The sequence below is a fragment of the Ovis canadensis genome, chromosome 10, assembly GCF_042477335.2.
Source record: "Ovis canadensis isolate MfBH-ARS-UI-01 breed Bighorn chromosome 10, ARS-UI_OviCan_v2, whole genome shotgun sequence".
Lineage (NCBI taxonomy): Eukaryota > Metazoa > Chordata > Mammalia > Artiodactyla > Bovidae > Ovis > Ovis canadensis.
In genome coordinates this window covers 84,595,314-84,617,904 of record NC_091254.1, presented here as the reverse complement: position 1 = coordinate 84,617,904, position 22,591 = coordinate 84,595,314, and the positions used below count along the sequence as shown (strand labels likewise).

General features: G+C 40.0%; 1 protein-coding gene and 1 pseudogene across 4 annotated transcripts in view; one reads left to right on the top strand and one right to left on the bottom strand.

The window, feature by feature from the left end:
* The window catches only part of LOC138446666 (ATP-binding cassette sub-family C member 4-like), a 307,920-nt gene that overhangs the window by 177,248 nt on the left and 108,081 nt on the right, over positions 1-22,591 (bottom strand). For all 4 annotated transcript variants that reach the window (XM_069601887.1, XM_069601886.1, XM_069601889.1 and 1 more), the window contains one exon: positions 4,803-4,904. In XM_069601887.1, the coding sequence (XP_069457988.1) occupies positions 4,803-4,904 (102 nt within the window). The remainder of the gene's footprint in view (positions 1-4,802; positions 4,905-22,591) is intronic.
* Positions 6,055-8,406, top strand: LOC138446977 (glutamyl-tRNA(Gln) amidotransferase subunit A, mitochondrial pseudogene; annotated as a pseudogene).

Genomic DNA, 22,591 nt, shown 5'->3' with positions numbered 1-22,591 from the left:
TCCCTGGAAAACTGTAAAAGCTATCTGGAACAGTTCTTTACTCAAAAAATTAAAAAATTTTGAAAAGATGGAATTATGCAGTTCCCTGGAAAATGGCAGAAGGTAGTGGAACAAAATAGTGAGTATGTTGTTCAATGAAGTTCTTGGTGACAATGAAGTTCTTCAGTGTTGTTCAATGAAGTTCTTATTGCTCAATCAGAGCAATAAAAATTCTGAGAGAGGGCTCCAGGAAAAGTTATATTAGGAAGACTACCCATGCCCTTTGGCCACATGGAAAACAGTACTGAAAAGCAGCTGAATGAGGAAAGAATTATTGATGGTTTTATATACATAAACTAATCAAATGAAAAATGGATAAATTTCAGAAGGGTAGGAGGAACTTTCATAAAAAAAAAATGTGATCACTACACACTACTTTTCCTAGCAGTTAATGATATTGACATGGTCATCAGTTCAGTTCAGTTCAGTTCAGTCGCTCAGTCATGTCCGACTCTTTGCGACCCCATGCATCACAGCACCCCAGGCCTCCCTGTCCATCACCATCTCCCGGAGTTCATTCAGACTAATGTCCATCGAGTTGGTAATGCCATCCAACCATCACATCCTGTGTCGTTCCCTTTTCCTCCTGCCCCCAATCCCTCCCAGCATCTCCCAGCACCAGAGTCTTTTCCAATGAGTCAACTCTTCACATGAGGTGGCCAAACTATTGGAGTTTCAGCTTCAGCAGCAGTCCTTCCAGTGAACACCCAGGACTGATCTCCTTTAGGATGGACTGGTTGGATCTCCTTGCAGTCCAAGGGACTCTCAAGGGTCTTCTCCAATACCACAGTACAAAAGCATCAATTCTTCAGAGCTCAGCTTTCTTCACAGTCCAACTCTCACATCCATAATGACCATTGGAAAAACTATAGCCTTGACTAGATGGACCTTTGTTGGCAAAGTAATGTCTCTTCTTTTTAATATGCTGTCTAAGTTGGTTATAACTTTCCTTCCAAGGAGTAAGCATCTTTTAATTTCATGGCTGCAATCACCATCTGTGGTGATTTTGGAGCCCCAAAAAATAAAGTCAGCCACTGTTTCCACTGTTTCCCCATCTATTTCCCATGAAGTGCTGGGACCAGATGCCATGATCTTCATTTTCTGAATGTTGAGCTTTAAGCCAACTTTTCCCACTCTCCTCTTTCACTTTTATCAAGAGGTTTTTTAGTTCCTCTTCACTTTCTGCCATAAGGGTGGTGTCATCTGCATATCTGAGGTTATCAATATTTCTCCCAGCAATTTTGATTCCAGCTTGTGCGCCTTCCAGCCCAGCGTTTCTCATGATGTACTCTGCATATAAGTTAAATAAGCAGGGTGACAATATACAGGCTTGATGTACACCTTTTCCTATTTGGAACCAGTCTGTTGTTCCATGTCCAGTTCTAACTGTTGCTTCCTGACCTGCATACAGGTTTCTCAAGAGGCAGGTCAGGTAGTCTGGTATTCCCATCTCTTTCAGAATTTTCCACAGTTGATTGTGATCCACACAGTCAAAGGCTTTGGCATATCCAATAAAGCAGAAATAGATGTTTTTCTGGAACTCTCTTGCTTTTTCAATGATCCAGTGGATGTTGGCAACTTGATCTCTGGTTCCTCTGCCTTTTCTAAAACCAGCTTGAACATCTGGAATTCCATGGTTCACGTATTGCTGAAGCCTGGCTTGGAGAATTTTGAGCATTACTTTACTAGCATGTGAGATGAGTGCAATTGTGTGGTAGTTTGAGCATTCTTTGGCAAATAGCAAATAAAAATTTAACCCAGCCCCTAACTACTAATGACTCTGCCAAGGTGCACAGTCTTTCCATAGGCAAGTCTTGGAAGTTCTTGGAAGAAGAACAAAACATCTTAGTTTATAATGTTGCATAGTTTGATACAAGAGAAATTTGGTAATTGGTCATATGATGGCTCAGAAGGTAAAGAATCCACCTGCAATGCAGGAGACCTGGGTTTGATCCCTGGGTTGGGAAGGTCCCCTGGAGGAGGGCATGGAAACCCACTCCAGTATTCTTGCCTGGAGAATCCCCACAGACAGAGGAGCCTGGTGGGCAACAGTCCATGGGGTCACAAAAAGACACAACTTAGTGACTGAAAAACAACATACAAAGTATGTGTCAACACTCACATAAAGTTAACATCATAATGGAATTTTAGTGGTGCTTTCCATAAATGCTTCAAGCGGATTATGACAAGAAATACCAAGCAGGAGGCAAATCTACTCTATTAACATAGGGTAGGTCAGGCACCTTGTATGAGTTCCCATTTGCAAAAGGTGTAGGGATGTGGTTGTATATACATAGAACATACTACTGTCTTGCTGGTAGAGATGGAAGGTGCTGAGTCAGAAGCAGGTGAACACAGTGCAGATGGCACAACATTGTCACTGGCATGAAAGACAGGAGGAGTCTACAGAGCCTGGATATTTGCCCTGTGATCCCCATTCTGACAGCAGCCAGGCTCCCGGACTCTGCTCTGGAGGGTGGACCCTCTGGTAGAGGTGTCTCCTCCCTGAGTCCTTCCAGTCCTGGGGTGGGAGCAGCTTCCTGCCTTTGCTAATCGCTGAGCTGCCTCATCCACCACTGCTTTGCCATTTTTTGTTCTTTCATCTCCTACGTAACTAATTTCCTGCATGGAATCCCCTCTCCCCTGCTGCAGGTTCTCCAGATTAATCCACACTGATACAGGAGGATGCGCACAAAGAACTATAATGCCAGAGGCGGGAGGAGACTTTCAGCTATCTGTAATGGGGCTGCACTGGGAGGGCAAACTTGAGAACTTTTGGTGAGTGGTCCCTATTGTTTTTCTTATTTGCTAAATTTCAGAAATAAACCAAGTGCTGGGAAAATCTTTGTGATTTCACCAGTTCTCACTGTCAGCTTGCCACACAGTACAACCCTGCAACTTGGAATCACTAGTACTCACTATGCCCACCTGCTCTCTCCCCCTGCCCCTGGCTGCCACCAAAGTAGCCAAACCATCCAGAAGCTTAGGATAGAGGAACCCCACCCTACCCCACAGCAAAGATGCAAACACTCACACTATATAATAAGATATTTGATAACATTAAGGCAAAAAAAAACATACACTGATTGTATCCAAAGTCTCTGGTCTCTAACAACTGATTGTGCATTTGTTAGTTAACCCTTTCTATGCTGCAGCATTTTGTCTCTCCAATCCTACAAATTCTAATATTATAAATGCATTTACTTCAAGTTCAAAATATGATAACCCTTTGAAAGTTCTCTTGAAAGTGAGATAAATAATAATATGTCAAATGCCTTGGGCTGACTTTATTTTTAGTGTTAGCAAGTGTTAATTTCTCAGTCGTGTCTGACTCTTTGTGATCCCATGGATTGTAGCCGGCTAGGTTCCTCTGTCCATAAAATTCTCCAAGCAAGAATACCACAGTGGTTTGTCATTTCTTTCTCTGGAGTTCCTGTAGGGGAAATTAGAATTGGATGCCTCAAGTCCAAGGGAGCCGCCCCACCCCCAGGCATGTTCATTACCAGAGCATTCCTCTCCTTTGTAAAGAGAGGAATTTTTTTCTTTACACAAAAGTGCTTTACACTTCTTTACACAGAAATGCTTTGTAAAGCACTTCTGACTACCAGACTGCTTCATTGTGAGCCATACAGAGACCATTGCTCTTTTGATCTTAACATATCTAATATGCACCCCAAAGATCTTTCCTTTGGGACAGATGAAATATTTCCCATTTTTGCAAAACACAAAATACCAAAATACAAAAGATGCAGACAATTTCCAACAAAAATGGTATAAGACAGATTTCAGCATCAATGCATGCAGATGAACTGGCCACCGACAGTGTAAATAAACTTACCCTATAAAACAAATGAATTAATTCTATGTAGGTTACCCACTCCCACAAGAACTAGCTCCCAAATGAACTGGTTCCAACTGGACCAATTCCCAAATTAGATAAAAAAAAAATTTACCCTACATATGAGCTATGGCGGGCATGCCCCATGAGAACTAGTTCCCAATGAACTGGTTCAGGGTAGAGTCCAACAACACCTCCCCTCTGTAAACAGGTACCCAACCAAATTAGCTTGTCCTGTAAAGGAAAAGCCCAGATTGAGAGGAAAAAAATGTTCCCAGTGTGCACACCGGAGCAACTTACCCTTCAAGATCAAGCCTGTTGGCTCTTAACACAAAACGACACACAAAACAAGTGAACCAGTTGAATCAGCTATCAAATTGGGTAGACTTACCCTACAACCAAAATCAAGTCTGTTGACTCTAGAAGTTTGCCAGTTCCTTGTCTCAACTGTCAAGCTGAGGGAAGCTGGTACCCATTCAGGGAATCTTGAAGGAAAGAACCTCAGGACAAATGATCCCACCAGCTGCTATGGTCTTGCTCAAATATTCCGTGATTGGTGCCGGCTAGCCATTAATAGTAAGGCTCCTGGCTGGCTAAGCCAAATTGTTACTGAGTCCAAACTCGCTCTACTCACTGCATGATAGGCAATGAATCTGAGAGACAAGGTTTTGAGGCAAGGAAAAGACCTTAACTGGGGAGCTGGTAGACCAGGAAGACTGCAGGCTAGTGCCTCAAAACAACCATCTTTATTTTTAATCTCTGTTAATTGCAAACCTCATTCCTGATTCAGAATTTTTATAACATACTTTCATGGTAAATTGACAAGTCACATTTTATATCATGTGTAAAATCTCAAAATCCTCCAATAAATCTATGTCACAGTTGTCCTTTAGCAGTCACAATCATGAAATTAAGGATTTGTTACCTTATCCCAAAAAGCAGTGAAATTTTGCACGTTCACAACTGTTTTACCATCTGATGGCAGCTGATGGTCGCACTGTGGTAGCTCATCAAGTAACAGAAAGTTCTACAGAAAAAGAAAAAAACATAGACTGTTTAAACTATAGGAACAAAGCACAAGCAAAATAATTGCTTCCATAAAGTTTGCAATATATTTTATAACTGTATTTTGTTACATTAGGTCATTAGAAATACTAAATAATATGTAGTATAAACTATAATAACATATAGTATAGTACATACAGTATACACATATAGCTTATAGTGTGTATATACGTACACACACACACACACAAAGAGTTCCAGGCCATGCAACTATCTTTGTAACTTTCTTAACAAGTATACTGGCTCCCCTTTAAAGAACAAATATGTCTCCAAATTTGAACACATCAAGAACCGGGACATTTCTATTGTGTCATTAATAATACAAACAGGTTTTGACAGCAAATAATTCCATAAATATTTACTGAATCCCACCAGGTTCCAAGCACCATGCAACACTGCTGGGAACACAGAGCAGAAGGTCATTTCCAGGCCTTCAGCAGTCTGATGGCAAAGGACAGGCTGGGAACGTAAGACCTATGGAAGAAACTCCGAATGAAAGCCTTACTCTGCTTTCCTCCTCCTGTGTATCAAATCCCTATCACTGCTTGTCATTAACTATCATTAAAATCATCATTCTTAAAAGATAATGCTATTAAGTCTCCATCTCTCTTACTTTTCACAAGCATCTTTTCACAAACACTTGTCTCTGCTCCTTAGTCAAAGTCCTCTCCTCCTCAACAGAATGATCACATCTTCGACTTCTTGCTATTTTCCACACCAATTATTAATAGGAACTATTCAATGCAATTTAGCTGAATAAAATAAAGTCTTAAAAATCACTAGAAAACTAAGACAATCATATACAGGAAACTCCCTCTTACACTTTAAATGCTAAAAATAATTCAATGAGAAAACACACAGTGGGAAAAAAATTGAACAACAGAGACCACTCCCACCCCCACCCCCAAGTACTGTGAACATGTGGCAGAGACTACTGGCTGTCCTCAAAACCTGCACTCTTTCTTCCATGCAAACAAAACCTTGGGTTTTAGCTGCACATGGCAACCTGGAAAGAGGCCCTCTCTCTCCAGCCTCCTGAGCAGATAGGAGCAGCCATGTGACTAAATCCAGGTCAGTGGAGGGTGACAACAACCAGGACCTTTCTCCACCGCATGGCCTGGGCCTTGGAGGCTGCCAGCATGGTCAAGGTCAATGCATTTGACATGATGGAAGATCATACTAGCCATGGAGCTTGTTACAGGTTAAATTATATCCCTCTCCCAAAAGATATGCTGAAGTCCTATCTAGGAACTCCAGTTACATCAAAACGTGACTTTATTTGGAATTAGGATCTGATTACGATGCAATCATACTGGAGTCGGGTTGGCCCTGAATCCAATATGACTGATGTTCTTATAAGGAGACCCAGAGAAAACACAAGCATAGAACAGCCACCTGAAGAAAACAGAAACTGGAGTGGTAGCAGTTAAAAATCAAGGAACCCAAGGTTCCTTGACCTTGGTGGTTCCTGTAACCACCAAAATCTAGAAGAGGCAAAGAAAGATTCTCCCTGTGACCAGAAATCAGAGGGATCAGTGACCCTGCTGACACCTTGATTTCAGACTTCCAACCTCCACAACTGGGAAACAATAAATTTCTATTGTTTGAACCACCTGGTTTGTAGTACTTGGTTATGGCAGCCCCAGAAAACAGATACAAAGCCTTACAAAGTTTCTTGCATGAGTGAAAAACAAACTATATTTCTGTGAAAAGTAGCTTTACCATGCATAATTCTATGACCTACAGGCACAGAATCTTAACCAACACAGGAAGCAACTGAAACAAGCATGTGATGATGTTCGAAAAAGTAAATGGACCTGAATAGTAACCTACTACCCTAAACCTCATAAATAGCCTTCAAGTCCTTGACACCCTTATCTATTGTGCCATTAAGCTACAAATGTGATAACCACCTTCTACTTCAAAAGAACAACTGTTTCCCTTTGTCACCAGGCCCTGGTGGTGGCAGGCAGGGCACAAGGACCACGTTGGTTTGGACCCTCCAAGAAGTTTCTGCGGCACTAGAACAAGGCCAGGTTACTCCAACTGAGTTAGATAGCTCTCCTTTATCAAGAAGACCAAGTTACTGTATCCGAAGAGGTGGTCTTAGAGCAAGTTGGGGGATTTAGATGAAATTCCTACTGCAGTAAAAGACAACTTTAGTACATCTGGCATTAAGACAACATGTGCATCAAACATACTGAAAAGTTATGTATCACCTTAAATTCCACAGAGGTTGCTGGATCAGGGAGCTCTGTTAATGGTAAAAACAAACTCAGATGAGTCTGCTATGGGATACAGAAGCACAGATGACATTTTTGGACCAGTTAAAAACCCATGGAGTTATTCAAACAATATATAGAAAAGAAGACGCAGAAGTCTCATGGTGAGAGTGAGGATTCAAATTGGCTCATAACTGGAGGAAGCTCAGGGGGGAGTGCAGTGGCTGTGTCAGCATTCACTTGCTTCATTGCTTTAGGATCAGGTTCCAGAGGATCAACCAGCAATCCAGCTGCCCACTATGAGGACGTTGGTTTAAAATCCAGCTATGACTTAGTTTCTTGTCATGGCCTCATTCCCCTGGCGAATTCAGTGATGTGCCCAGAATCTTAACTAGATGTGTAGATGATGTGCCATTGTGTTGAGTATACTAGCTGGGCAGGATCTCTAAGATTCTACCACAATTTAAGATCCTGTTCAAACCATTTATGCTTCCTAGTTTAACAGATGTGAGCAAACGATGTATAGGAATTCCAAAGGAATATCTTATACCAGAATTGTCAAGTAAAGTACAATCTCTTTGGTCCAAAGCTGCTAATCTTTTTTAGTCTGAGGGGGCCAAAGTAATTGAAGTGTCCCTGCCCTAACCAGTTATTCAATTGTCTGCTACCATGTGCTGTGTACATCAGAAGTGGCATCAAATATGGCAAGATTTGATAGGTTAGAACATGGTCACTGATTTGACTTTGATGTGTCTACTGGAGCCATGTATGCTGCAACTAAACAAGAAGGGTTCAATGATGTGGGGAGGGGAAGAATCCTCCCAGGAAACTTTCTTATTAAAAGAAAAGTATGAGAACTATTTTATCAAAGCAGAGAAAGTGAGATGACTCATTGCTAATGATTTTGTGAATGTTTTTAACTCTGGAGTAGATGTTTTGCTAACTTCCACCACCTTGAGTGAGGCAGTGCCATACACAAAGTGTATCAAGGAAGACAACAGAACATGAATTGCCCAGGGTGATATTTTTACACAGACTGTAAATATGGCAGAATTGCCAGTGGTGAGTGTCCCTACCTCCCTGTCAAGCCAAGGATTGTCAATAGGACTGCAATTTAATGGTTGTGCGTTTTGTGACCAGCTGCTTTTTTACAGTTTGTAAATGGTTTGAAAACAAGTATGGTTTCCTGTTACTCAGCTTCTAAAACTAATGGATGATTGTTTATCAAACACTGAAAATTAAACGTTATCTCCACTTCTCTAAAATAGTAGTAATAACTATGCAAATTATTATGACTCTTAAAGCTTTTATATTCTAGACAATTCAAGTGATCTTGTAATCTGGTTGTCAGTACAGTCATTCCTTGAAATCACTTTTTAAAATTCTTGTGATGTAGTTAATTATAAAAAATCTGTCAGCATTTATTAAGCATCCACTAAGTATAAACAAAGTTTAGGACTTCTATTATAATACAATATACCTGTTCCTGAAAAATGATGCATTCTGCAAAAATGTTCATTAAAAACAACGCTGCCTACAGTACAAGTAAGCTTAGGGGTAAATCTTTCAAAACTTCTACATCTTTGCAACCAAAGCACTAACAAAATCACTGGTACCCTTATTTTTGACAAAGGAAGCAAGAATATACAATGAGGCAAAGACAGTCTCCTCAATAAGTGCTGCTGGGAAAACTGGATAATTACATGTAAAAGAATGAAATTAAAATACTTCCTAACACCATACACAAAGATAAACTCAAAATGGATTAAAGATCTAAATATAAGACCATAAACTATAGAATCTCAGGGGAAAACATAGAAAGAACACTAGGACATAAATCACTGCAAGATCCTCTATGACCCACCTCCTACAGTAATGGAAATAAAAATAATAAATTAACAATGGGACCTAAGTAAATTTAAAAGCTTTTGCACAGTAAAGGAAACTGTAAACAAGGTGAAAAGACAACCTTCAGAATGGGAAAAAATAATAGCAAATGAAACAACTGACAAAGGGTTAATTTCAAAAATATACAAGCAGCTTATACAAATCAATACCAGAAAAACAAATAACCCAATCAAAAAGTGGACAAAAGACCTAAGCAAACATTTCTCCAAAGCAAAGATATAGATGGCTAATAATTACATGAGAAGATGTTCAACGTCATCATTATTTAGTTCAGTTCAGTTCATTTCAGTCGCTCAGTCGTGTCCGACTGTCTGCAACCCCATGAATAGCAGCACACCAGGCCTCCCTGTCCATCACCAACTCCCAGAGTTCACCCAAACTCATATACATCAAGTCGGTGATGCCATCCAGCCATCTCATCCTCTGTCGTCCTCTTCTCCTCCTGCGCTCAATCTTTCCCAGCATCAGGAATTGGAACTATGCAAAATATTCAAAAAAGTACTAATATTTTGACCTGTTCAGGCCCCAAACAACAACCTGCCACTTTACAACCTTTAGTTGCAGATATCCCTATTAATTTATGGGGATGAGATCTATTGATGCAATGGACAGCTTATGTAATAATTCTTACTATATCTTCTCAAGCTAAACAAATTATGGTAAATATGGGATAGAATCCTATTCAAAATACACAGGCTTTTTAGTGAGGCCACTGCCAAAAAACAAAAACAGCACTAAAGTTGATATGGAAATCTGATGAGCCTACTTGGACAGAGCAGTAGCCCCTATCACATGAAAAGTTTCAGGCTCTTGAACAGCTAGTAGAGGAACAATTATTTCTTAATCATATTGCCTCAACTACTAGTCCTTAGAATTCTCCTGTCTTTGTTATTAAGAAGAAATCTGGGAAATGGAGAATGTTAACTGATTTAAGAAAAATTAATGCTACAATCAAACCTACGGGTGCTTTACAACCAGGCTTTCTGTCACCTTCTATGATACCATGAAATTGGAAAATAAAAATCATTGATCTTAAAGATTGTTTTTATACTATTCCTCTACAAGAATCTAATGCTCTCCATTTTGCTTTTACTATACCGTCAATTAATAATAAAAAACCAGTGTCTCAATATTACTGAAAGGTATTGCCATAAGGAATGCTTAATAGTCCTACATTATGCCAATTATACATCTCCCAACCACTTAAATTTATTAAGAAACAATTCCCTCATGCTTATATTATCCACTATATGAATGATATTCTTTTAGCTTCTCCTTCTGCTGAGGAACTTCAACGTGTTTTCTTAAATACAGAGATTAAATTAAAAGAATATGGGTTATATATTGCTGTTGATAAATCACAAGAGCAGGAACCATATACCTAATTAGGATATATATTGCAAAGAAATATTATTAAACCACAAAAAAATACAATTTTGAACTGATTCCTTGAAAATTTTAAATGATTTTCAGAAATTATTAGGAGATATAAATTGGTTACAACCATCTTTAGGAATTCCCAATCATTCCTTAACACATATATTTCAAATCCTACAAGGAGAATCTGATTTAAACAGATCCCATATACTAACAGAACAGGCTAAACAGAAATTGGATCTTGTAAATCAAGCTATACAACAAAGACAACTTAAACAAGTAGATCTCACTGTGCCAATTTCTTTACTTATTCTTCCTGCTTTAGATTCCCTTGCAGGAATATTGGCTTCCCTGGTGGCTCAAACGGTAAAGCGTCTGCCTGCAATGCAGGAGACCCAGGTTCAATTCCTGGGTTGAGAAGATCCCCTGCAGAAGGAAATGGCAATCCACTCCAGCACTCTTGCCTGGAAAATCCCATGGACGGAGGAGCCTGATAGGCTACAGTCCATGGGGTCGCAAAGAGTCAGACACGACTGAGCAACTTCACTTCACAGGAATATTATGACAACTGCAGGGTATCCGTGAATGGGGAATTTTATCCCACACTCCTAAGAAAATAATGACTACTTACATAATGCTTATTTCCTTTTTTATTTCAAAAATGAGATCCAGATGTATACAACTTTCTGGTTATGAGCCATATGAAATTGTTTTTTCTTTCACTAATGATCAAATCCACAGATTATTTGTTACCAGTATGGATTGGCAAATCACCATTGCTGATTTCATAGGTGAGGTTCATAACCATTTTCCAAAGTCACCTTTGATTACTACTGCTGCTAAACACAAATGGATAATTCCTATTTTTACTCTCTTGCTAATGCCCCCATGTATTTTACTGACACAAATAAAACTCTCAAAGCCGGTTATACAGGACCCACAACAAAGGTTTGTCAATCTACCATAGCCTCCGTTCAAAAAGATGAATTAGGGGAACAGCATAAAGATGGAGGAGAAATAGGATGGGAAGACCACTTTCTCCCTCACAAATTCCTCAAAAGAACATTTCAACGCTAAGCAAACTCCACAAAACAACTTCTGTAGGCTGGCAGAGGACATCAGGCAACCAGAAAGCAGACCATTGTCTTCAAAAACAGGTAGGAAAAAATATAAAAGACGAAAAAGGAGACAAAGGAGGTGGGGAGGGAGCTCGGTCCCGGGAAGGGAAGCCCGTCCCAGGAAGGGAATTTTAAGAAGAGAGGTCTCCAAACACCAGGAAACACTCTCCCTGCCGAGTCTGTGGCGAGCCTTGGAAATGCAGAGGGCAACATAACAGGAAGGAAAAATAAAGAAATAATTAAAACCAAGAGATTACAAGCCCACCAGTAACTCCCCCAGCGGAAAAGCAGCACAGACGCCTGCATCCGCCATTGGGAAGTGGGTGCAGGGCAGGGACGCGCGGGAGGCACGGGCTGCAGTGCTTTGTAAGAATCGGGCAGGAACGCCCCACGTGCAACCAGAACGATCTAACTTGGGCTAGCAAACCAGACTGTGGGATAGCTACCACACGAAAAGCTCCAACATAAGACACCGCCAGGACCGAGCACAGAACAAAGGACAGAACGGAAAAAGCCGGCTGCAGACCATCCCCCGCCGGGGACAGGCAGCCAGAGCCATAAGGACTGGAAAAGGGCAATTGCAGACCCAGAGAGACTTTACTTACCAAACTGCAAGCAGGCTCCTTTGCTAAGACTTCTGGGGGTGCTGGACAGTCACAATCTGCCTCACGGGGTGCGCCAGCAGTCCACCCAGAAAGCTGAGCAGCAGCGGCAGAAAAGGTGACAAGCTGCAGCGATCGCGCTCGCCAAACTTCTGAGCTACTCGGACCTGGGAAGGGCACAAAGCGCAGTCCCAGCCAAATCTGTGCCTCTGAGGGCTGCCTGAGCACTGAACCTGAGCACCTTGGACCGGGGAAGTGCACGCAGCCTAGGGCCAGCCCCAGACGGTTCCCGGCTGAACATCGTAGAGCCAGAGCGGTTTGTGCGCCGCGAGAAGGGACAGGTCAAGCGGGGCTGAGACACTGTGTGCACACGACAGTGCTATTTGTTTGCAGCACCCCCCGTCCCCACAGTGCGACTGAACTAGTGAGCCTTAAAAACCAGCAAACAGAAGAAGTTAAACAGAGGGAACCACCTTGGAAGTGATCCCACATAGCCCACAACATCAGAGGAGGGCTAGATATATTTTTACTATTTTTAAAATCACTCCTTTTTTTTTTCTTTTTTCTTTTTTTCTGTTTTCTATTTCTCCTCTAATTTTTATTTCTATAACCTACCATTACTATTTTTTTTTAAAGACTTTTTTTTCTTTTTTCTTTTTTTTTTAAGGCAAACACCATATATAGTCTTTGGATGATTGTTGGTGGTTTTTTGTTTTTGTTGTTGTTGTTGTTGTTGTTTTGTTTGTTTTTTTAATAATTCTTGTTTGTTTTTTCTTTCTTCCTTTATCCTTCTGCTTCTTTTCTTTAATATTGTATTTTTGAAAATCCAACCTCTGCTCTAGATTTTTAATCTTTGCTCTTAAGTTTTTGTTGTCAATTTTGTACATTTAAAAACCCAAACTTCACTACCCAAGTTTACCTCAGAGCGAGATTACTGGCTTGACCACTCTCTCCTCCTATGGACTCTCCTTTTTCTCCACCAGGTGGCCTCTGTCTCTTTTCTCCCCCATCTCTTCTCTATCCAACTCTGTGAATCTCTGTGTTCCAGATGGTGGAGAACACCTAAGGAACTGGTTACTGGCAGGATTTGTCTATCTCCTTCTCATTCCTCTCTCTTATCCTCCTGGTCACCTCTGTCTACTTCCTCCCTCTCCTCTTCCCTGTATAACTCCGTAAATACCTCTGAGCAGTCCAGACTCTGGAGCGCACATAAGGAAGTGACTACTGGCTAGCTTGCTCTCTCTCCTCTTTTGATCTCACCACGTCTCATTCCAGTTACCTCTAACTACCCCCTCCATCTTCTCTTCTCCTTGTAACTCAGTGAACCTCTCTGAGTGTCCCTCAATGTGGAGAAACTTTTCATCTTTAACCTAGATGTTTTATCATCGGTGTTGTATAGATGGAGAAGTCTAGAGGCTACTGTAAAAATAAAACTGAAAACCAGAAGCAGGAGGCTTAAATCCAAAGCCTGAAAACATTAGAGAACTCTTGAATTCAGGGAACATTAAGCAATAGGAGCTCATCAAATGCCTTCATACCTACACTGAAACCAAGTTCCACCCGAGGGCCAACAAGTTCCAAAACAAGACATACCACTCAAACTCTCCAGCAACACAGGAACACTCCCCTGAGCTTCAATATACAGGCAGCTCAAAATTCTTCCAAAACCTTTGATGTCTCATAACCCATTACTGGTCACTCCACTGCACTCCAGAGGGAAGAAACCCAGCTCCACCCACCAGAACTCCAACACAAGCCTCCCTAACCAGGAAACCTTGACAAGCCACTGATATAATCCCACCCACAGTGAGGAAGCTCCATAATAAAGAGAACTCCACAAATTACCAGAATATAAAAAGGCCACCCCAAACGCAGCAATGTAACCAAGATGAAGAGACAGAGGAATACTCAGCAGGTAAAGGAACAGGAGAGTTGCCCACCAAACCAAACAAAAGAGGAAGAAGTAGGGAATCTACCTGAGAAGGAATTCCGAATACTGATAGTGAAAATGATCCAAAATCTTGAAATCAAAATGGAATCACAGATAAATAGCCTAGAGACAAGGATTGAGAAGATGCAAGAAAGGTTTAACAAGGACCTAGAAGAAATAAAAAAGAGTCAAAATATAATGAATAACACAATAAATGAGATCAGAAACACTCTGGAGGCAACAAATAGTAGAATAACGGAGGCAGAAGATAGGATTAGTGAAATAGAGGATAGAATGGTAGAAATAAATGAATCAGAGAGGAAACAAGAAAAACGAATTAAAAGAAATGAGGACAATCTCAGAGACCTCCAGGACAATATGAAATGCTCCAACATTCAAATTATAGGAGTCCCAGAAGAAGAAGACAAAAAGAAAGATCATGAGAAAATCCTTGAGGAGATAATAGTTGAAAACTTCCCTAAAATGGGGAAGGAAATAATCACCCAAGTCCAAGAAACACAGATCCAAATAGGATAAACCCAAGGCGAAACACCCCAAGATGCATATTAATCAAATTAACAAAGATCAAACACAAAGAACAAATATTAAAAGCAGCAAGGGAAAAACAACAAATAACACACAAGGGGATTCCCATAAGGATAACAGCTGATCTTTCAATAGAAACTCTTCAGGCCAGGAGGGAATGGCAAGACATACTTAAAGTGATGAAAGACAATAACCTACAGCCCAGATTACTGTAGCCAGCAAGGATCTCATTCAAATACGAAGGAGAAATCAAAAGCTTTACAGACAAGCCAAAGCTGAGAGAATTCAGCACCACCAAACCAGCTCTCCAACAAATGCTAAAGGATATTTTCTAGACAGGAAACACAAAAAGGGTGTATAAACCCGAACCCAAAACAATAAAGTAAATGGTAATGGGATCATACTTATCAATAATTTCCTTAAAAGTAAATGGGTTGAATGCCCCAACCAAAAGGCAAAGACTGGCCGAATGGATACAAAAACAAGACCCCTCTATATGCAGCTTACAAGAGACCCACCTCAAAACAAGGGACACATACAGACTGAAAGTGAAGGGATGGAAAAAGATATACCACACAAATAGAGACCAAAAGAAAGCAGGAGTGGCAATACTCATATCCGATAAAATAGACTTTAAAACAAAGGCTGTGAAAAGAGACAAAGAAGGCCACTACATAATGATCAAAGGATCAATCCAAGAAGAAGATATAACAATTATAAATATATATGCACCCAGCATAGGAGCACCGCAATATGTAAGACAAATGCTAACAAGTATGAAAGGGGAAATCAACAATATCACAATAATAGTGGGAGACTTTAATACCCCGCTCACACCTATGGACAGATCAACTAAACAGAAAATTAACAAAGAAATGCAAACTTTAAATTATATATTAGATCAGTTAGACCTAATTGATATCTATAGGACATTTCACCCCAAAACAATGAATTTCACCTTTTTTTCAAGTGCTCATGGAACCTTCTCCAGGATAGATCACATCCTGGGCCATAAATCTAAACTTGATGAATTCAAAAAAATCGAAATCATTCCAAGCATCTTTTCTGACCATAATGCATTAAGATTAGATCTCAATTACAGGAAAAAAACTATTAAAAATTCCAACATATGGAGGTTGAACAACACACTTCTGAATAACCAACAAGTCACAGAAGAAATCAAAAAAGAAATCAAAATATGCATAGAAACTAGTGAAAATGCAAACACAACAACCCAAAACCTGTGGGACACTATAAAAGCAGTGCTAAGAGGAAAGTCCATAGCAATACAGGCATACCTCAAGAAACAAGAAAAAAGTCAAATAAATAACCTAACTCTACAACTAAAGCAACTAGAAAAGGAAGAATTGGAGAACCCCAGAGTTAGTAGAAGGAAAGAAATCTTAAAAATTAGGGCAGAAATAAATGCCAAAGAAACAAAAGAGACCATAGCAAAAATCAACAAAGCCAAAAGCTGGTTCTTTGAAAGGATAAATAAAAGTGACAAACCATTAGCCAGACTCATCAAGAAGCAAAGAGAGAAAAATCAAGTCAATAGAATTACAAATGAAAATGGAGAGATCACAGCAGACAACACAGAAATACAAAGGATCATAAGAGACTACTATCAGCAGTTGTATGCCAATAAAATGAACAACGTGGAAGAAATGGACAAATTCTTAGAAAAGTACAACTTTCCAAAACTGAACCAGGAAGAAATAGAAAATCTTAACAGACCCATCACAAGCACTAAATTGAAACTGTAATCAGAAATCTTCCAGCAAACAAAAGCACAGGTCCAGACGGCTTCACAGCTGAATTCTACCAAAAATTTCGAGAAGAGCTAACACCTATCCTCCTCAAACTCTTCCAGAAAATTGCAGAGGAAGGTAAACTTCCAAACTCATTCTATGAGGCCACCATCACCCTAATACCAAAACCTGACAAAGATGTCACAAAAAAAGAAAACTACAGGCCAATATCACTGATGAACATAGATGCAAAAATCCTTAACAAAATTCTAGCAATCAGAATCCAACAACACATTAAAAAGATCATACACCATGACCAAGTGGGCTTTATCCCAGGGATGCAAGGATTCTTCAGTATCCGCAAATCAATCAATGTAATTCACCACATTAACAAATTGAAAACTAAAAGCCATATGATTATCTCAATAGATGCAGAGAAGGCCTTTGACAAAATTCAACATCCATTTATGATAAAAACTCTCCAGAAAGCAGGAATAGAAGGAACATACCTCAACATAATAAAAGCTATCTATGACAAACCCGCGGCAAACATTATCCTCAATGGTGAAAAATGGAAAGCATTTCCCCTAAAGTCAGGAACAAGACAAGGGTGTCCACTTTCACCGCTACTATTCAACATAGTTCTGGAAGTTTTGGCCACAGCAATCAGAGCAGAAAAAGAAATAAAAGGAATCCAAATTGGAAAAGAAGAAGCAAAACTCTCACTGTTTGCAGATGACATGATCCTCTACATGGAAAACCCTAAAGACTCCACCAGAAAATTACTAGAGCTCATCAATGAATATAGTAAAGTTGCAGGATATAAAATCAACACACAGAAATCCCTTGCATTCCTATACACGAATAATGAGAAAGTAGAAAAAGAAATTAAGGAAACAATTCCATTCACCATTGCAACGAAAAGAATAAAATACTTAGGAATATATCTACCTAAAGAAACTAAAGACCTATATATAGAAAACTTAAAACACTGGTGAAAGAAATCAAAGAGAACACTAATAGATGGAGAAATATACTATGTTCATGGATCAGAAGAATCAATATAGTGAAAATGAGTATACTACCCAAAGCAATTTACAAATTCAATGCAATCCCTATCAAGCTACCAGCCATATTTTTCACAGAACTAGAACAAATAATTTCAAGATTTGTATGGAAATACAAAAAGCCTCGAATTGCCAAAGCAATCTTGAGAAAGAAGAATGGAACTGGAGGAATCAACTTGCCTGACTTCAGGCTCTACTACAAAGCCACACTCATCAAAACAGTATGGTACTGGCACAAAGACAGACATATAGATCAATGGAACAAAAGAGAAAGCCCAGAGATAAATCCACACACATATGGACACCTTATCTTTGACAAAGGAGGCAAGAATATACAATGGAGTAAAGACAATCTCTTTAACAAGTGGTGCTGGGAAAACTGGTCAACCACTTGCAAAAGAATGAAACTAGATCACTTTCTAACACTGCACACAAAAATAAACTCAAAATGGATTAAGATCTAAATGTAAGACCAGAAACTATAAAACTCCTAGAGGAGAACATAGGCAAAACACTCTCCGACATAAATCACAGCAGGATCCTCTATGATCCACCTCCCAGAATTCTGGAAATAAAAGCAAAAATAAACAAATGGGATCTAATTAAAATTAAAAGCTTCTGCACAACAAAGGAAACTATAAGCAAGGTGAAAAGACAGCCTTCGGAATGGGAGAAAATAATAGCAAATAAAGCAACTGACAAACAACTAATCTCAAAAATATACAAGCAACTTATGCAGCTCAATTCCAGAAAAATAAACGACCCAATCAAAAAATGGGCCAAAGAACTAAATAGACGTTTCTCCAAAGAAGACATATGGATGGCTAACAAACATATGAAAAGATGCTCAACATCACTCATTATTAGAGAAATGCAAATCAAAACCACAATGAGGTACCACTTCACACCAGTCAGAATGGCTGCGATCCAAAAATCTGCAAGCAATAAATGCTGGAGAGGGTGTGGAGAAAAGGGAACCCTCCTACACTGTTGGTGGGAATGCAAACTAGTACAGCCACTATGCAGAACAGTGCGGAGATTCCTTTAAAAATTGCAAATAGAACTCCCTTATGACCCAGCAATCCCACTTCTGGGCATACACACCGAGGAAACCAGAATTGAAAGAGACACATGTACCCCAATGTTCATCGCAGCACTGTTTATAATAGCCAGGACATGGAAACAACCTAGATGTCCATCAGCAGATGAATGGATAAGAAAGCTGTGGTACATATACACAATGGAGTATTACTCAGCCGTTAAAAAGAATTCATTTGAATCAGTTCTGATGAGATGGATGAAACTGGAGCCGATTATACAGAGTGAAGTAAGCCAGAAAGAAAAACACCAATACAGTATACTAACACATATATATGGAATTTAGGAAGATGGCAATGACGACCCTGTATGCAAGACAGGAAAAAAGACACAGCTGTGTATAACGGACTTTTGGACTCAGAGGGAGAGGGAGAGGGTGGGATGATTTGGGAGAATGGCATTCTATCATGTATACTATCATGTAAGAATTGAATCGCCAGTCTATGTCTGACGCAGGATACAGCATGCTTGGGGCTGGTGCATGGGGATGACCCACAGAGATGTTATGGGGAGGGAGGTGGGAGGGGGGGTTCATGTTTGGGAACACATGTAAGAATTAAAGATTTTTAAATTAAAAAAATAAAAAACTAAAAAAAAAAAGATGAATTAGAGGCTATTGCTACCTTATTACAGGATGTTTCTACAGCTTTAAATATTATATCAGATTCTCAATATGCTATACAGATAATACAAATTGTTGAAACCATATCTCTACCAAAGGCTTCTTCTAAATCATCTATTATTACAATGTTATCTCAATTACAAAATATAGTAAGGCTTCATTCTGCCCCTTTTTACATTACACATATCAGATCTCATTCTAAATTGCCTGGACCATTGGCAAAGGGCAATGATTCCATCAACTCTTTGTTAATTGCTTTTCTTCCTCCTTATGAATTTTATCAACTCACGCATATAAATATACATGGCTTGATGAATAAATTTCCACTGTCCAGACAAGAGGCCAGAAATATTGTTTCTGCCTACCCTATATATACTCTTACTCACCACATTCCTACAACTACAGGGGTTAATCCCAGAGGCCTTTATCCCAGTGATACTTGGCAGACTGATATTACTTATATCCCTTCTTTTGGACGTTTGGGAGCTGTTCATATTTCTGTTGATACATATATGGGCATGATTTATGCTTTTGCTCATTCTGAAGAAACATCTGCTTATGTTATCTCACTTTTTTTGCAGGCCTTTTCTTACATGGGCCTACCAAAACATGTTAAAACTGATAATGGCCCTGCATATGTAAGTCATGGTTTTGCAAAATTTTTGTCTGATTGGAATATTTCTCATTCTACAGGTATTCCATATAATTCTCAAGACCACTCATTGTGGTCTTGAATGCACTCATCATACTCTAAAAAAATATGTTATTTAAACAGAAAGGGGGAGAAAAGTATGGCATACTGATGACACCAAAAGAGAAATTAGCCCAAGCTAATTTACCTTAAATTTTTTGGATTTACAATTGGATCATACAACGCCAGCAACAACATTACATTTTCAGAACACCATTCTTAGTAAAAACTATATTCCTGGTCAAATAATTGCAGTTAATACTCCAGTATGGTTGGAAAATGCTATGAACAATTGGTGTAAGGGCTTTAGACTTTAAAAAGGATAAGGTTATGCTCTTGTCATTTCAGATGATGGACAACACCATTGGATACCAAGAAGGCATATCAAAGTAAGGAAAAAAGAGGACATGGTTTGACATCAATCCTCCGGGAGAGCCGCCAGTGATGGGGATAACAAAACTGATAATCAGCAACTGCCCTGAATCAGCTCCAAGGACCGACAAAGCCAAACCACCCACTTGGGGTCAATTGAAGAAATTGACCATTGAATAGGAAAAATTGGTCAAAGAACAGGGACAGCCTTTGACCTCAGCTACCTTGTTCTTGGCTATGTTATCTGTGGTAACTACCATGGTAGATGCCAATCATACTTATTGGGCATATGTGCCCAATCTTCCCCTATTAAGGCCAATTACGTGGGAGGATTCTTCTGTTCCAGTTTTCATAAATGACTCTTCTTGGTTACCCAGATCTTTTGACCCGAGCCTTCCTTTAAAACCAGAAGAAGAGGCCTGACAACTTTCAAATGTTAGTGTTAATTATACTGTGGGAACAGATCTTACCTCTATATGTATAGGAGTGGAAACTCATTGTCTTAAAAGAGGATTACAAAGTGGTAATCTATAGTTAAAGAACCTCAAGGGAACAAAACTCATTTTTTCTTATTAGAAGCATTTCATTTAATATCACAGGAGAAAATACTACTATGTTTCCACCCCATCTACCTAACTGAATTATTTCTATAAAATCTGGAATGGAACATTGGGTACAATGGAAATTATGTAAAGCTAATACTGGACACATTATGGCCAATACTTCTGGTGGAGAAATTACTGATTGGCCTCCCAAAGGAGATCCTTTGGACAAAAATAATAACTTGGATTTGCCTATATTGTTAAATAATACTTTAGACTCTATCAATAACATTGTTATTAGCTCTATATATTGGCATGGAAGGAGTTTCTCCCCTCCCTTACCTAAATCACCTTATGTGCCTTTACATTCAGAATTGTGGAAAATATCAGCTGCCTTCCAACCCATAACAGCATGGAAGGGGCAATTTAATTCTATAGCATCTGGTCATTCCTTACATTTTGATAAAAATTCAACCCATTGGATTAAAGCATCTGTTCATTTACCTTTTGTATTTTTTTATAGGACCTACTTTTTATAATGCCTCTTCTGGGTTACTTGTCAAAATTATTCCTTTTACACTTGTATCAATTCTTCTCTCCAATTTCAGAATGACTATTCTCTATATATTCTAAAAATCAGATCTGGAGTATGGCTTCCCGTAAAAATGAATAGACCATGGCAGGCTACCCAACAGTCTGTATTGTAGAAGAAATCCTTAAGAAAGTGTTAAAACACACTGAACAATTTATTGGACTGTTAATTGCTGCCGTTTTAGGAATTATTGCTATAGCTACTACAGCAGCTGTAGCAAGAGTGGCATTACTTTAGAGTGAACAGACTGCGCACTTTCTGCAAGAATGGCATAAAGACTGATGTTCTTTGGTCTACCCAGAGAAAAATGGATGGAAAATTAGCTGCACAAATGGCTGATTTACAACAGGTTTTTATACTACTAGGTGATCGAGTAAAGCAGCTGCGACCTGGCGCTCTAAGTGCGGCTGAGAGGAGTTGCCCCACATCCAAGGTCAGGGGCAGCAGCCAAGAGTGCCAGGCAACGGCGCAGGAACGGCCAAGAGGAGACACCCCGCGTCCGAGGCCAGGGGCGGTGGCCAAGAGGAGCTACCCACGTCCGAGGCCAGGGGCGGCGCCGAGAGGAGCTACCCTGTGTCCCAGGTCGCGGTGGCCAGGAGAAGCCACCTCGACCCCGAGGCCAAGGGCAGTGGCCCTGAGGAGCCACCCCGCACCCAAGGCCAGGGGCGGCGGCTGGGAGGAGCAACCCATGATGCAGGAGGGCCCAGAGGAGCTAGCCCACATTGAAGGTCAGGAAGGGCGGTGGTAAGGAGATACACCTTGTCCTACTAAGGAGCAGCGGCTGTGCTTTGCTGGAGCAGCCATCAAGAGATACCCCACACCCAAGGTAAGAGAAACCCAAGTAAGATGGTAGGTGTTGAAAGAGGACATCAGAGGGCAGACACACTGAAACCATACTCACAGAAAACTAGCCAATCTAGTCACACTAGGACCACAGCCTTGTCTAACTCAATGAAACCAAGCCATGCCCAAGGGGCAACCGAAAATGGGTGGGTCATGGTGGAGAGGTATGACAGAATGTGGTCCACTGGAGAAGGGAATCGCAAACCACTTCAGTATTCTTGCCTTGAGAACCCCATGAACAGTATGAAAAGGCAGAATGATAGGATACTGAAAGAGGAACTCCCCAGGTCATTATGTGCCCAATATACTACTGGAGATCAGTGGAGAAATTACTCCAGAAAGAATGAAGGGATGAAGCCAAAGCAAAA